The 17,276-nt window shown below is 30.5% G+C and overlaps 2 protein-coding genes across 2 annotated transcripts; one reads left to right on the top strand and one right to left on the bottom strand.

Annotated features, from left to right (window-relative positions):
- Window positions 1-4,720: 4,720 nt before the first annotated feature.
- Window positions 4,721-8,782, top strand: LOC122505181. The gene is made up of 4 exons (XM_043616661.1): window positions 4,721-4,837; window positions 5,016-5,218; window positions 7,480-7,710; window positions 7,936-8,782. The coding sequence occupies exons 1-4, from the start codon at window positions 4,721-4,723 to the stop codon at window positions 8,780-8,782; spliced, it is 1,398 nt and encodes a 465-aa protein (XP_043472596.1).
- A 152-nt stretch (window positions 8,783-8,934) lies between these two features.
- LOC122505180 lies at window positions 8,935-10,476 on the bottom strand. The gene is made up of 2 exons (XM_043616660.1): window positions 10,404-10,476; window positions 8,935-10,028 (listed from the first exon to the last, which is right to left on the bottom strand). Exons 1-2 carry the CDS (start codon window positions 10,474-10,476, stop codon window positions 8,935-8,937), a joined length of 1,167 nt encoding a protein of 388 aa, XP_043472595.1.
- Between the last annotated feature and the right edge of the window lie 6,800 nt (window positions 10,477-17,276).

The raw sequence follows: 17,276 nt of genomic DNA, 5'->3' as shown, positions 1-17,276 counted from the left end.
GAGAATAGAAGAGAAAAAGAGAAAACAAACCTTTATTTGTATAATGTGTTTCATCTTTTGGCTTAAAAATCCGACTTTTTTTAGAAAGATGCAATTTTCTTAATCTTTTGACCTCTATTTTTATTTTGAAAAACTGACATCGGATTTGTAATCAGGGACCTCAAAAACCCTCAAGTAGTCATTTTCATTAGCTTAGCCTTTTTTAATTTTCGATTTTGTAATTTTGTTGTAAATCTTGCCATAAACATTCTTTTTTCCTTCCTCATAAAGGAAGCTTTATAGTGATGTCGATTTCCGAATTTTTTAGAACCAATTATTTTTACAAATTTTCAAGTGTAGTATACATAATTCGTCGAGAGGAACAAATGTCCGGATGTATGTGTGTATGTATGTGTGTGTGTGTATATGTATGTATGTGTGTGTGTGTGTGTGTGTGTGTGTGTGTGTGTGTGTGTGTGTGTGTGTATGTCACCGATTCTTGTGGACAAATTTTCTCTTACACGTCTTGACGGATTCTGATAAAATTTTGTAGGTGTATTACGGTCACGAATACCAAAAATCAGACAAAAGGATTTTCAAAAATATCTAAAAAAAAAAAATTTTCAACAATTTTTTAATTTTTGAAAAAATTAATTTTTGGATTTTTTGAAATAACTTTTTTCTATATTAAAATTTTTATTAATTCTTGTCAAAATTGCATTCCTGACATAAAAACGAATCGATTCATGTATATAAAGTATATATTTTATCAAAATTTATAGAATTAATAAATATTTTAAATTTTCCCAAAAAATTGAAATTTTGTATTTTTTGACAATTTATCTTAACACTTTAAAATAATTATTCTAAAATAAAAAATTAAACAATTGGTATATATTATATTGAGGAAGCCTAATGATCATGAAATGAACAACTTGTTTATTATTGTTAGAATGAAAAAATTGTTAATTCTTTATTGTACTATAAATTTTTTTCACAAAGTGGAATAAATTTGTGAGTGTAGGGTGTAAGGTTTAATTAATTATTATATTTATTATATATATATATATATATATATATTTTATTTTTCATCAAATGGAAATAAAAAATATTTTAATTTTTGTCAAAGTTATGAAGGTTTGAAGTCAAAAGTGGTTTTGATTGAAACCGCTGGGCGTTAAAGGGTTAAACTTACGTAATGCATTATTATTTATTAGTTTGAATTATTTTATAACTAACATCATTTTTTATGTAATTCTTTTGTATCTTTTAACATTTCCATACTTGAAATTGATTTTTTCTTCAATTTTGTAAAAAATAATAAACTGTTTCTATTTACCCCTAAATTTTAGCAAAGTTGAAAAATTTAAGGGTAGGGGAGACTGGGGTAAACCCGCTCACTAGCGATTTGATGCTATGAACTCAACTTAAGATGGAGATATTGGTACTGTGAATAGTACTTAACATTCAACTTATACACTGAGAAAAATGGATATTAAAATTGTTAATATATTAGATATTAAAAATGAGATACTTATATATATTATCTAGATTTTAACGCTTAGTATATCAGATGTTTAGATTTAATATGTAGTGTATTGCAGAATATAACGTTTAGATATTGAACTTGACAATCTAATATATTCAAATTTAATATCTGTGCGTTGCGCAAGCGTAACGTCTAAGGCGCCTACAGCAGCCTACAATAAAGCAAAAGTGAGGTTATATTATCACCCTGTTTTGATGTGCGAGCATCAAAATGGAAAAACTTACGTCGTAACTGCCAGCGAAAATTAATATTTTTTAAGTTCATTAACAAAATTAAGCAAAAAATTAAACAAAATTACAATAATTTTGCAAGGAAATTATTTTATTAAAGTTTTAAAGTGGAGTAATTTGAGTTTCATTAGTTCACCGCGGCCACTAGAATTATTTATAAAAATTAAAAAATTGCTATAATTCTATTATTATCATTTATAAATATTAATTAACAAATTATGTATTATATCTGTAAATATATTATAGAATTAATTAATAATTATTAATGCACTAATAATGAATAGGAAATTATATGCGCTGTTGGCAAATTTTGAAATTTTAGGAATTTGATTATATGTTTAAGAATTTCTGTCAAGTTTTGAGCTCTACTTCGCGGTTTTCAGAAACCAAATGCTGTTTTTACCGCAAGATTTAAAAATAAGGTACATTTAACCTATAATTTGAAATGACGTTTGCGTATATCTTTAGATAGTAAAATTAAATATCCAAGATACTTGTCTTACAGTTCACTTTCATAGATATTGAATTTTAACATCCTGGATATTATAGGTTAATATATTGTGTCCAATATATTTAGATAGTGAAATTAAATATCCAAGATACTTGTCTTATAGTTCACTTTCATAGATATTGAATGGTAATATCTAGATAGTAAGCCTCAATATCCATTTTTCTCAGTGTATTAACGATCTTTCGTTTAGTTTCATGAATTAAACATACACGGAGAAAAATGGATAGTTAAAAGTAGATAGTTAGAAAATATATAATCAAATTTATTATCTGTATAGTCAGAAATATTATCTTCCTGAAATATTATATATTCTCGTTTAGTATATCTAGATAATCAAATTAATTATCCTGGATAGTCAACTTGCCGAGCGCTTGCGCAGAAGTTTGATTTCCGATCACACGCAAGAAAAACGGCACTGCCTGTTTCAAATGACGTGAAATTGGTAAACATTCATTTTCTAACAAATTTTTCTCTGTTCACAGGCACTTTTTACAGAATCTGACAACGTACATTTGTCACAAATGTTTTTAATTGTCTGAATTCAAAAGATTTTGTTAATCCATGCAGAAACGCGGTTGCAGGATTGGAAATAAAAAAGTAATGTAATGGCAGGCCACAAGACGTATGTTACAGCCATTTGACAGTAGAGGGCAGAAGCATGCAGGGAGCGTAAAGGCTCAGCTGTCAAAATGATTCGCATTACATTGCGATGGTAACTCCAATGCTGCAACTGCGTTTCTACATGGATTGACAAAATCTTTTCAATTCAGACAATTAAAAACATTTGTGACAAACGTACGTTGTCAGATTTTGTAAAAAGTGCCTGTGAGCAGAGAAGAATTTGTTAGAAAATGAATATTTACCAATTTCACTTCATTTAAACCGGTCAGTGCCGTATTTGTTGGGTGATAACTGATAACTGTTGGTTGCACATTATCGAGAAATTTAAGAGACCATCGAACATCGTTGTAGTTTTATATTATTATTCGAAATTTAAAAACATTGTCAAGTTTTTTTATACTGAATTTCAGATATAATATTGCTTAAAAAATATATTGTTAAAAAATATATAAAACTTACAATTAGCAACATAACCTTTAAACCTGTCAAAAGAATTTAAACATTTCAAGGGTACCGTTAAATTAATGTATTTTGTTTTTTAAAATTTTCAGATTTTCCATAAAAAATTATTTATCTAGGAAAAATGTTCACTAATTTCTAAATAAATTAACTTTTATCATTAAATATTTCTTATTGATCAATTCAGATGTGTATAAACACAGCAACTTGCGTTTATTATCTAGGAGAGTCAAATGTGAACATCTTGGATAATGGCAGTTAGTATGCAAGTTTGATTATCCCAAGATACTTAATTTGAATATCTAGATGGTTGTCCTGTAGTTGAGTATCCAAGATCATCACCCATGATTATCTAGATAATAAATTTGACTATCCATTTTTCTCCGTGTAGAATCAGGGGCGATCAAATGTTTTTCGAGGTATCAGAAAAAAAACGTTTTTTAGATTTATAAGTGTTTGGATCATTATTTTTGAGTCTTAATTTATTTGGCAAATTTTTTTTTGTTGCTATTGGGTATCTTTCTTCGAAGTACATATATAGTTTTGTCATATTTCAAAAAGATTTAATTAAATTTATTCTGAAATGTGAGGAATACACTTGGGGTAAAGTCGCTCACGTGAAGTCGGGATAAAGCCGCTCATTTAGTTTTAAATTAAAAATTGAGAATAAAATAGTTTCACGTATTATATTTTAACAATAACAAAATTTATGACTTGTTAAAACCAAAATTGTAACTCCATTTCACTTTCTCTTAATAAAATGTAACATTATTTAAATCCATAGTTGTAGGGGAGACTAGGTGCAGTTGTTACAATTTTGATCAATACAGTTACAGTGATTAGAGTTTAACTCCAATTTGTTTAGTCATACAATTACATCAAAGGTATACTATCCAATTTTAAAAGGCCATAATTGATTTAGCTCTATATCTATCTCCTTCTCCTATAATATTAACATATTCGTCGTCGTTTTGTCGTCCGTCGGTCGTGTAACTCCGTACTTCATCGTTCGGTCGTTCGACTTATCTTATTTATTCATCGTATCGTATATATACTGTAACGTGGTTTTTAAGAAAATCACGTTACTGAAAAACAAACCTGGGATTTCGCCGAAACTGTTTTCATAAATCGGGTAATTGTTAATAATTATGGCTTCCACCAGGCTCCAATTTATTTGCAACGACGAAAATTATAATTGTATAATTCATTCCAATAATTTTGTTTATAAAATATTATCATCATCGACGATGAAATTTGAGACGAGTTTTGTTTTCTTTTAATAACTCTGTTTTCTGTAATTCGTTTTTTTGTATTATTTAATAATTGAGAATTACAAGGAAAACACAGCGCAGTATTTGACACGACAATGGAATGGACCATGGAAACTGCACATTCATCTTAGTCTCCTGGAGAACAACGACGAGATCCAGGAGGTGTCAAAACAAATCAACAACTAGCAGACGACAGGTTGGAATCGAGCGAAGTGAAGTTGGTATTGACGGAAGATGGTCACTAATCGATGAAGGGACCTGATGGTCCCTTCATCGATTAGTCCATTCCTAAGGGCCCGTTTACATGAGAGGGGTGCACACATTGTTAATATGGTGTGCCACCCCCTCCCGAGATCAAAGGTCAGGAACTGAGAGTCAACTAGTATCGTCTTCAGGGTGTAGGAGGCGTGCACAAATCACCTGGGGCACGTCCTCCTAGAAGATTTGCAAATACAAGACGGTGGACAGGGACTATCAGCGCCGCGGTGGATATTAGTACTTCGGAGTTTCCGCCGCGGGCCCGTTGTCCAAGCGAAGTGGGCCGCAGCTTACCAACCTCACTTGTAACTAAATCGAGTCCAACAGTCTGGTCGAAGCCGTGAATGGAAGAGAGCTGTTGTTGTCAAAAAAAAAAGAATCAAAAAGTTTAAAAATGAGTTTCCGAGACGAGGAGAGTCGTCGCCTCGAAGGTTCGTGGTGTTAGTTTTCTTCCCAGGATCCATTGTCGTCGACGGTGCTGTGCTGTGTCGCGAAAAGATTTAGTTAAAATTGTAAAAGGTTGAATAGTGTAAATTTAGGTTAGGATTTGATTACTTAGAAATTTTCATTTAATTAAATAAATTTAAAATATGTTTGCAGTGGTGAAATTTATTTAAACAAAACTTAAGTGTCAAATCTCTCGCTCCTTTCCCCTTGAAACCTACCCTTTGAGGAAAGAGTCGAACACGAGGCCGAGCATTTAAAAATTATTGTCCTACCGGAAGCCACGAGGTCATCGCAGTTCCGGTAGAAATATTCAATATTTCTACCTGGCGCCGTGCGAATTTCGCAACAGAAAGGAACATCGTCGAAGGGGTTGATCCGCAGAACTAAGAGAATTCAGCGGATTATCGTGAGTGGTCATTTCGGGGTGGAAAATCGCCAAGTTGTATCTTGGAAAATTTCTTAAGTTCGGCTTGGTCACGTGATCAGCTGACCAGGCCGAAGCGCTAGAGAATCCAAGCATTACAATACATACTCATTGTACACACATATACGCATGCGCAGTAGTGTTCTGTTAATGTCACGCATGCGCAGTAGTATTCTATCAATGTCAGGCATGCGCTGTAGTGTTTTGTGAATGTCAGGCATGCGCAGTAGTGTTCTATCAATGTCAGACAGGCGCAGTAGTGTTCTATAAATGTCAGGCATGCGCAGTAGTATTCTATCAATGTCAGACATGCGCAGTAGTGTTCTGTCATTATTACGCATGAGCAGTAGTGTTCTATCACCATAAAGCATGCGAAGAACATTCAGAACTTTAAAATTGAATTTTTTAATCCATACACAATCTAAAAATTATTTTTCTACAATACAAAATTCCCAAAGCCCAAAATGTCCAAAATATGAAATTTCCAAAATAAGAAGTGTTGAATTGTACTGTAAGTAAAAAGAATTTGATTATTGAGTATTGAGATTTAACAATTCTATTTCTGTGTAAGATATTTTTAAAAAATCATTATTGTCAATGTTTTACTAAAATTTAAATAACTTCTAAAAACATGAACACTTTTAATGATCTTAAGCTTACTTTAAAGGTTATTTTCTACAGAATAGGAATTACTTGTAGACATTAACGTGTAAATTTTTCTTAGAAATTGCAGGTCGGCAAAGTTATACACAAAAATTTAAATTTGAAATAATTTTTTTGAACAAAAAACTATTCTTCAAAAAATATAAAACATGATATGATGTAGATTTTTCAAGAAAATTTAGTAAAAAAATATGTTTGAATTTTAAAAATTATTTTTCTGTTAACCCGTTGCCTGTTAACGACCGTTGGGTAGTAAACTTCTTAGCGCAAAATAAATGCAATTTTTTATGTAAATTATAAAATAAATTGTTTTATATCATTATTGGGAACAGAAATCGTGACGTCATACGACGTCAAAAAACCAGTATGGCGGACGCATGTGGGTCGATTCATGTTTATACTACATAGTAAAAGCGTGTTTGGCGTGTTATTAATTCAATTTGTACTTATATTATATTAAAATGAAGTTAAGCATTGGTGAAATATGTAAATTTACCAATTCTACACCATCCTGTAGAAATTTTATAGAAGGGGAGCGCATTTTACATGCCGGACATGTAATAAATTGTGCGCGACAAAACAGTGCAGGAGTAGACATAAACATAATTGCATTTTGTATGCAAACATCTAATTTAAAAAGTGCCCCCCACGAAATAAAAGCTAAAGTTGCTTTTGACAATACTATTAGCGACATAACCTGTAGTTGCAAAGCTGGGTTAAGCAAAACCTGCAAACATTCAGTTGCTGTTTTACTCTACTTAACCTCGTAAGTATATGTATTTCTTTTATTTCAACATATTAATAATTAATTAGCATAATGAGTGTAATAAAAATTGCAGTTTATTAAAAAATAATATTTTTTTAATTTAAAATATTTTATGTATGTACGTTTATTATTCTTAAAACGCAAAATTTAAGATTTTTAGTTTAGGAATGTTTACAGATGTAGAATAGAATATAGATATGGATAAATTAATTATTTGTTTTAATTCGTTAATTAAATTTTTTTTTTAATTATCTTCTGCATAATAAGTTCTATTAAAAATTAATTGTGACTAATATTTCAGATATGACATACGAGAATTGGAAATTGCAACCTGCACAGACACAAAATGTCTTTGGAGTTCACCTCACACAAAAGTTCTGGAGAATTATGAACCAGCTCCATTGAAAAATCACGAATGCTTCGCGAATGCTTTTGATAAAGAATATGAAATAAATATCACAGATGATGATAGGGACGATATCAAAAGCATGCTATTTAATTGCAATCTTGAATCGGCTCTTTCCAAACACATGTACGGTTAATTTTAATTTTATTAATTTCAATTTAAAAATTTTTATACATTTTTTGGGACTTTTTCCTAATAATATTTATGCAAATTAATTGTAAATAGTATTTCTGTTTCAGCAAAATTGTACATAATAATTAATTTTTTTAGATTTGTTGAATTTTTTATCATAATCAATTTTTTTTTGAATTATTACATTCTTAAAATAATTATTTTGTGAATTTATACTAGGTTCGGACGACATTCTCCGTTACAGCAAGAAATAGATTTGAATAGTAATTCTGTTCACTGTAGTTCTTCTGAGATCAATGCAATTTTTGAAAATGCAATATCTGATATAATGAATATTTTATCTCGGGAAAAAAATAACCTTTTAATAAGAGACTGTTGTAAATCTTTTTTTGAAAACCATTTTAATGTGACTGATTCTGAGACTATTTGTAACGAAACTTTGTATGATTTAATGAAATGGAAAACAGAACGTCAGTTTAGAATTACAGGTTCTAGATGTTACAAACTTTTCACGTACACAAGCAATAAGAATCCAGATTGGAAACATAAATCTGTAAATTATTTTTTTCCTAAGCCTTTTAAGGCCACAGAGCCAATTAAACATGGCCTGATAAAGGAACCAATTGCTCGAGAAGAGTATGAAAAATTTAAAGGAGTAAAAGTAATAAAATGTGGTTTAGTAGTTCCGCCACAAAATAATTGGTTGGGTTACAGTCCGGACGGAATAATTTTTGAAAACGGAAAGCCAACAAAATTAATCGAAATTAAATGCCCTTTTTCTGGCAAAAGTAAAACGGTAGAAAATATTTTAAAAGAACTGAAGTATTTACAACTTCCAGCGCGTAAACTCAAAGAAAAGCACGAATATTATGCTCAAATTCAAATGGGCATGGCTGTTTTGAATGTAGAGAAAACCGATTTTATTATTTTTGCTTCATTTGATAAGAGTTTTATTGTAATTACAATAAATTTGAATCGGTCCTATGTCGAGAAACTTTTACTCACTTTAAAGGAAACTTATTTTACTCGCATGATCCACTACGCATGTGAACGTGAAAATATGTAAATTAGAAACTTAGAGTTGAAGTGTAATAAAATTCTATATTAAATATACATTTTAATATTATAATATTAAAACTATTTATAACATATATTAATAAAATGTTTTTTCAGAATATAACTTTCATTTTCTTTATATACTTCCTTAAAAGATAAACACTATTTTTGAAACTTGTCATCCTTTAAAATAGGGGCACTCAAGTTGATTACAGCCGCTATAATTGTCATGATATGTTCGCTCTTTTTAACCAAACAGCTTGGCATTTTACTTCCAAGAATTTGGAAAACCTTCATACGTTGATTTAACCTTTCAACATGTACACGAGCACTAGCTATTCCTCGAGTGTCCAGAGCCTCCGTTTCTGAAAATTGAGCTTTATTGCGAAGAAAAGGCGGTCTTACAATTCGTATTCCATTTTCGAAGCAAATATCGTCGATATTGAATCCCTTGTCGACCATGATGCTGGAACCGGTTCCTATCGTTTGAATGATATTACTTTGTTCAAAAATGGCCTTATCGGAGGCTCGTCCTCCGTATGCAGGACTGACATATGTAAGAAGTCCACCTGGTGAACATCCTGTCAAAAATTTGACTGTATGTCGACCTTTATAAAACGAATAGGTTAAAAGTTGATCGCATAAATTTTGAGGCCTCTGGATTTCAATCTCAGTGCAGTCTAGAATGAGGCAAACGTTTGCATATTCACGAAAACAAGAAGGAATATTTTTCAATATCTCTTGTTTAGATGGAAAGATAATTGCATCTTTTAATGCATTACCTAAAATGTCTAAAATGTTGCATATAACATTAGGAATATGTCTCTCTGAGCAAGATGGAAATAAGAGAGCTAAAAATGCATAACTTACATTTTGTTTTAATTTAGTAAAAGTTAAAATAACTCGATCCTGAATCGTTAACTTTCCAGTATATGAGCGTAATATAGGCGCAACTTTTTCAACAATTTTGCAAAGTAAATTTAAAATTTTGAAACTGGGTATGCCTGTCGCAGTACTTAACTCTTTATCTGTCTTAATAAAATTGCTAAAGTTATGCTCCACTAAGTCTCCGCTTTTCACTGATATCCCGACATCTACTTTCAGAATTTTTGTAGGCTCAGTATCTTTATTTTTTTGACTGACAGTTGCTATAGGAACTTGATCCAAGGAAATCGATAAATCATTAAACTCATCTACATTTTTCTCGCCATTTTCACTGTTGCAAAGTTGATCATTGTCTTCGCATAATTTAATTGCTGCATCGTTTTTTAATTTATCTCTATTTACAATTCTTTCTTCTCTCACTTTATTTTTTATGATTTTTTCTGCATTTTTTTTGCAGAATTTACTGAAGAATTAGGTAGATTGCATGAAGGTACTGCCGTAAATTTTAGATACTTTCTTTCCTTTCTTTCTCCAACTTGTCCTACAAAATATGCAACCTATTATTTATTAATTTTCGTAAAAACGGTCAGTAATTAATTAAATATTTTGTTAGTGTTTTGATTTTTTTATACTTTTATAATATTAGTTTAATTTTAGTAAATTATCTTAATTAATAAAATAAAAATAAATTATTATAATTTATATTGATAATTATTGTATAAATAATATTTTATAATAATAATTACCTGTGGAAAAATAATCAGTCTCAGAGAAATGCAGCGAACAAACACGCATATTTGATGTAATTTTTTTCCCCATTCTCAACACCTTTTCCCATTCAACTCTTCTGTCAACCACTTGTTCAATTCCGAATGAATTTTTTATTTTTATATAGTTTTGTTTGTAACCTGGAAATTTGTGAAAACGAACTTCCTGATCGCGGCAAGCTTTACTATTACACCCATATACCGAACAATACGCTTTACTTTTCGTATTTCTGTGAAAAAATCTAATCCCACTATTATCCATTTCTCCTTTAAGATTTATTTCTGTCATTAACAAATTAAATAATATTCTTTTCTAATTTATATAAGACGAGTATAAACAGAAATGTAAACAGACATTTGACAGATAACCCACATGCGTTAGTTTACTTTTTCGCCAGCAGAGTGCGTATTGGAGTTCTGCGGTTCCCAATTAACACACTATTGATTACAATGATCCTAAATTAAGTAATAAATAAATTATTATTTATTATTTTTAAATAATATAACAATTTAAAAACAAGTAAAATTTATGAAAATTTATTTTTAATTTAAGTCACATTTAGTGTATAAGGGTTTTTGGAGTCGGTGAATTCGAATTTGACCTTAATTTTAAAAAATTCAAAATGGCGGACATCATTTTTGAAATTTATTTGGGTTTCTATCAATTTTAGTACCTAAGGGTTTTTCAGGTCGCTGAATTCGAGTTTGACCATCACTTTTAAAACTTCAAAATGCAGGATCCAAATTGGCGGACATACTTTTTGAAATTCATTTGGATTTTTATCAATTTCAGTATCTAGGGGTCATTTTTCATTTTTAAAAATTCAAAATAGTGGACATAATTTTTAAAATTCATTTGGATTTTGATCAATTTCAGTATCTAGGGATATTTTAGGTCGCTGAATTTAAATTTGTCTTTCAAAATAAAAAATTATGAATTCAAAATGAGGGACGTAATTTTTTTAATTCATCCCGATTTTTATCAAATTTTGTACTCTATTCTATATTTGTTGCATTAGCTGATAAAACGAATCATGACCCCAGAATGTGCCGCGTGGAGGCTGCAAAGGTTTTACATTACACTTTCTGTTCTTTGTTTTTTTTGTTTATAATATCTGTTTAAAATTTAAAAATTTTGTCCGACATATTGGATCCACCATTTTGAATTTTTTTTTGACGTCATATTTATATTCAGCGACCCCAAAAACCCTTGTATACTAAGTTTCATAAAAATTCATCTAACAGAGTTTGCTGAACATTTTGGGCCAATCATATGATTATTATTTTTCCAAACAGCGAAGGGGTTTATAAGTTTGTTTCAAATTTTTTAAATTCTTTTGGTCTAAGTTTGACAACCTGCATTTTCTAAGAAAAAAGTTTCGTATATTCGCATAATTCAAGTTATTTGAGTCAAATAAATATATAGATAAAAAAAATTATTTGAATGAGATAATTTTTTTTAGTGTGTTAATACTTTAACGTATGCAAATGGAAGAACATTAATTTATTTATTATAAATTTAGTATAAGGACTACATAAATAATTATTTGACACAATTAAAGAGATATTGCTAAATTAAAATAATTAATTATGAAAAATAATTGCATATTTGATATAAATAAGGGAAATACCACGTCAACACGGACAGAACTCTAAACAAAAATTGCTTTGATGGATTTAAACGTTCTAGGGCTTAAAAGATTTCTACACTCATGTACTTTAAGATGCCGATGGGCGTTTTTTGCAAATTTTCATTTCCGAATGCCAATAGAGCTGTCAAAAGTCAAAAGGTCCAAAAATCTCAAAATACTTTTATGAATTAAAAGCAAAAAACGGGGTAAATTATTTTGTAACTCATTCTTTAACAGTTTTTAGGGTCCCCGAATATAAATCTAAAGTTTTTTTTTTAATTCAAAATGTCGGATCCAATATGGCGGACAAAATTCAAATTTGAACAGATTCGATTAAAACTTGTTACTCGGGGGTTTTAAGGGTCGCTGATTACGAATCTGAAGTCACTTTTTAAAAATTAAAAATAGCGGAAAAAATTTTCAAATTTGATTCGATTTCCTTAAAACGTGTTACTCGGAAGCTTATGGGGCAACAGATTACAAATATGAAATCACTTTTTAGAAATAAAATGAATTTAATTTCTACAAAGTAACTTTATATTCATAATCTGCGACCCCAAAAGCCCCCGAGTAACACGTTTTAAGGGAATAGGATAAAATTTGAAAATTTTTTCGCCATATTGGATCCGCCATTTTAAATTTTTAAAAGTGACTTTACACTACCGGTCAAAATTGAGAGACCACCCATTTTCAGTCGAATGAAAATCGTTTTAAAACATAAAATTTATTGAAATTAAAATTTATTTCTGCTCATTTTTTTACCCCTTGACTGTGGATGACGTGTATACACCCCAGGTGCGATTTTTTGGTCGGCCCATAGTTGGGCCAACTTTTACAAAGTCGGTCCAACTTCTCGTGCCAGAGGTTGGGCCAATCATACAGATGATAACGGTTCGCCGTCTAGTGGCGACGATGGTTGGCCCGACAACTCATAAGGAAGTTGGCCCAACTTACAATGCATATGTTGTGCCAACTATACATTTCAATGGTTGGTCCAAAGACTGACGCCAAAGTTTGCACAACTTTAGATGCGTAAGTTGGGCCAACCACAATTTTCAAAGTTTGGCCAACTTCAACAGCCAAAGGTAAAAAATTATTAAAAAACTAAATTATTTAAACAATTAACAGGTTATTATTAGCGGGAACATCAGATATAACCTTTACCTATTATTATTAAACACAATCTCATACATGGGTGATTCTCCGCGTAGCGCACGATTTGGTTTATGAAATTAAAAAAAAATTTTTTTATCGTTATGGTTATTATCAATATATTTTTTTTAAGATAAAGGCTTTAAAAAAAAAATCCATAGCGGGCCGGAAAAATTATTTATAATTTTTGTTGTAAACAAGTGTAGTAATTAACTAATTCACTGTTTGGACACATTCTGTCAAAAAAAATTTTGCGGTAATTTAAACAATATTATAGAGTAAATCTCATTTAAAAATTATTATTTTGGTAATTTATGGTAATTTATGGTAATTTTGGAAATTTTTGAAAATTTTCGCGATAATTCATAAAAATATGTAAAATTTCAATTATTATTAATAATTTGGATTTTGGTAATTTATGGAAATTGTCGCGGTAATTTATGGAAATTTATAAGGTAATTTATGGCAATTTGTAAGGTAATTTAAAGAAATTTTGTCGGTAATTTTTAAAAATATGCAAAGTAGAAATCACAATTGAAAATTTTTATTTCGGTAATTTATGGAAATTTTTGCGGTAATATATAAAAATTTTCGTGGTAATTTATGGAAATTTATTTAAGTAATTTATGGTAAACTTTCCTCAGCTATAGGTTTTTTTTATTCCTTATATATGTGGCACCAATATAACACTACATTTGCACTAGGTTCTTCGTAATACGAAGGTCGGTGGAAATTCTGAGGTCGGTGGAAACTCAGGCTGGTGGGAACTTTTTCAACCGACTTTCCCGAGTCAAAATTTAAGCCCTACTTTCACCCTGAATTTTCAGGGTCTATTGAGTGTTAGGAGTAGTAAAGTAGGGTCTAATTCTAATACGATTAGACCCTACTTTGACTCCCAAAATAGGCGGAAATTTGCCAATCTTCCATTTGGAGAAGCAAAGGAGGGTCTACTTCTAAGAAACCTATACCGTACTTTTAAACCTCGTAGACCCTACTTTCATACTCCTAGACCCTACATTCTAAAAGAAAATTTTGAATTATTTTCTAATGCATTACTTGAAACACTGCAAATGCAAAAAGTACTCCAAATTCATAAATACTGATGTGTTTTACTCATCCCTAGTGCTTCAATTGAATCTGAGCAAATCTTCAAATTTTTCTTTTTCTAATTGTAGGGTCTAGGAGTATGAAAGTAGGGTCTACGAGGTTTAAAAGTACGGTATAGGTTTCTTAGAAGTAGACCCTCCTTTGCTTCTCCAAATGGAAGATTGGCAAATTTCAGCCTATTTTGGGAGTCAAAGGAGGGTCTAGTTTTTAAAAATTGTATTGAAATCAGACCCTACTTTACGACTGCTAAACCTGAATAAGCCCTACATTTTCAGAGGCTAAGTAGGGTCTAAATTTCGACTCGGGTTGGATATTTTAATTTTTTGAAAAAAGTATCATTAATTTTCAATCGGTTTAAAGTGGATCTCATTCGTATTGACCAAAACAATATAACTACGCTTTATTTAACCTTTTTTATAAATAATTGTTTAATTTGTGGTAAAATATTTAAGGGTCGGTGGAGGTCGGTGGAGATTATTTTGTGATTCCCTTATCAAATTTCCAACTTAAAATGAGTGAAAAATGAATAAATCAATTAGAACATTGATTCTTTTTCCTGAATTAACTTAAGGAAGTTATTTTTTGTGGTTACAAAAGTAATTTTAAGTTAACATTTGATTTTCATTTAAATAATTCACTGTTTGTTAATAAAATAATGAATAGCATCCAAATTTGCTGTCAAGCATAAAATGAAAAAAAACATATATAAAATGAATTTAAAAAAAAAAAAATTTTTTAATCAACTGTACTAAAGTAGAAGATACTAAAATGTCAATAGTAATTGTATTTATTATTGCATATTACTAAAATTATTAACTTTTTTTTCTAAACTTCCTGTGGGGACAGGTATAATTTTGACGTTTTAAGCCTTAAAACCGCTTATTTATGAAAAATTATAATATTAGATACAAAAGTAATTATTGGTTTTTGTTTCTAAACATATAGATAACCTTTTCACGTTGGAATTGTAAAAATATATGAAAATTATTTATTATTTTTCCATTACAACATGAAAAAAACCAAGTTCTGCGCTTCGCGGAGAATCACCCACATACGTTTTCAAAAATATCTAACGCTCGCTGGGATCGAACCCCTAACCTAACGCACCGAAGACTTATACACTGACCACTACGTTACGCTCACATGGGAGTGCATAACGCAAAATGTATATTACAGCTGCAACAGTCGGGCCAACCGTGGCCCAGAGTTCGGCCGACGAAAATAATGTAAGTCAATCAAACTGCGTTTCACAAAGTTTTGCCAATCGTCGGGCCAACCGTGGCCCAGAGTTCGGCCAACCGAAACTGAAAGTCTTTTAAAGTACGTTTTGATGAGTTGTGCCAACCTTTGTCGCCAAAGTTGGCCCGACGGTTGGTTAAACTCTGCATTTAATTGTTGGCTTGCAAAGTCGGGCCAACTGTGGGCACTAGTACTTGCCAAAGTTGGGCAAACTCTGGCAACCAAAACTTCGCTTGCCAAAGTTAGGCCAACCTTGGGCCAACCTTTAAACTCTGGCGGCCAACCTAAATTCGCACCTGGGACGTCATGAAAAAAACTGGCCCAAACTGTGGATGACGTGTATACACGTCATGGCCTAAACAATAAAAACATCTTAACGTATATTCGCAAAAATTCTTACTCGGGGGTTTCTAGGGTCGCTGATCACGATTCTGAAGTCAGATATTCAAAATACATAATTTTTTATCCAAAATGTCCGCCAAAAATTTTTCAGAATTTTAAAAGTTGATCAATTTTTCTAAAAATTCTTACTCGGGAGTTTTTGAGGTCGCTGATCACGATTCTGAAGTCAGATTTTTAAAATACATGATTTTTTATCCAAAATGTCCGCCAAAATTTTTTAAAAATATTAATAGAGGATAAATTTTTCTAAAAATTCTTACTCAGGGACTCTTCAGCTCGCTGATCACGATTCTGAAGTCAGATTTTCGAAGTATACATCATTTTTAATAATCGTCTGCCATATGGGATCCTCTTTGTTGAATTTTGAAAACCTAACATCGGATTATAGCAATCAGCGACCCCGAAAATTACAGATTAACAATTTTCAGACCAATCTAATGAATTTTTAAAAATGAGTTGCTATATTGGATCTGTCATTTAAAATTTTTAAAAATTAATAACTGTTTCGTAATCAGCGACCACAGAAACCCTCGAGTAACAAATTTTAAACGAATCCAATGAATTTTTCAAAACCATGACCGCCGTATTGGATCCGCCATTTTGAATTTTTAAAAACTAGCACCGGCATCGTAATCAGCGACCCCAAAAAACCCCTTAGTACCTAGTGTCATGAAAATTTATTCACAAGAAGGTCTTACACATTTCGGGACCATTTTGTTATATTTTAGAATATAACATTTTGCTACACACTGAAGGGGTTAAAGATGATAAAATTTTGAACAGAAGAAAATATTTCAGAAGTCGTTTGGCCAATAATTCATTTAGATATTTTTAAAAAATCGCCATTTTCAATGTTTTACAAAATTTGAATAACTTCTAAAATAAAATCTTAAACCAAAAAAATTTGAAACATTCTTATTTACAGAAAAATAATTTTTAAAATTTAAACGTATTTTTTTATTAAATTTTCTTATAAAATCTACACCATATAAAGTTTTATATATTTTCTAAAATAGTTTTTAGTACAGAAAGATTGTTCCAAATTTTTTGAATTTTTTTGGTCCAAGTTTGACGGCCTGCATTTTCTAAGAAAAAAATTACACGTTAATGCCTATAAGTAATTCTTATAGTGTAGCAAATGACCTTTAAAATAAGCTTAAGATCATTAAAAAGCGTTCATTATTTGAAAAGTTATTCAAATTTTTGTAAGACATTGAAAATGGCGATTTTTTAAAAATATCTAAATGAATTATTGGCTAAATGACTTCTAAAAGATCTTGTTCTTTTCAAAATTTTATCATCTTTCAAAAAATAAAAAGCA

Source organism: Leptopilina heterotoma, unplaced genomic scaffold (assembly GCF_015476425.1).
Source record: "Leptopilina heterotoma isolate Lh14 unplaced genomic scaffold, ASM1547642v1 Lhet_347, whole genome shotgun sequence".
In the NCBI taxonomy this organism is placed as follows: Eukaryota; Metazoa; Arthropoda; class Insecta; order Hymenoptera; family Figitidae; genus Leptopilina; species Leptopilina heterotoma.
This window is presented reverse-complemented; position numbering and strand designations above follow the sequence as displayed.

What these genes read in the sequence shown, in the direction of transcription:
- LOC122505181 (XM_043616661.1), top strand. Translation starts at nt 4,721, where the DNA reads ATGGACCATGGAAACTGCACATTCATCTTAGTCTCCTGGAGAACAACG. An exon ending in CCAACAGTCTGGTCGAAGCC is followed by an intron (nt 5,219 to 7,479) that starts GTGAATGGAAGA and finishes CTAATATTTCAG; the next exon opens with ATATGACATACGAGAATTGG. An exon ending in TCGGCTCTTTCCAAACACAT is followed by an intron (nt 7,711 to 7,935) that starts GTACGGTTAATT and finishes AATTTATACTAG; the next exon opens with GTTCGGACGACATTCTCCGT.
- LOC122505180 (XM_043616660.1), bottom strand. Translation starts at nt 10,476, where the DNA reads ATGGGGAAAAAAATTACATCAAATATGCGTGTTTGTTCGCTGCATTTC. An exon ending in GACTGATTATTTTTCCACAG is followed by an intron (nt 10,029 to 10,403) that starts GTAATTATTATT and finishes AAAACGATGCAG; the next exon opens with CAATTAAATTATGCGAAGAC.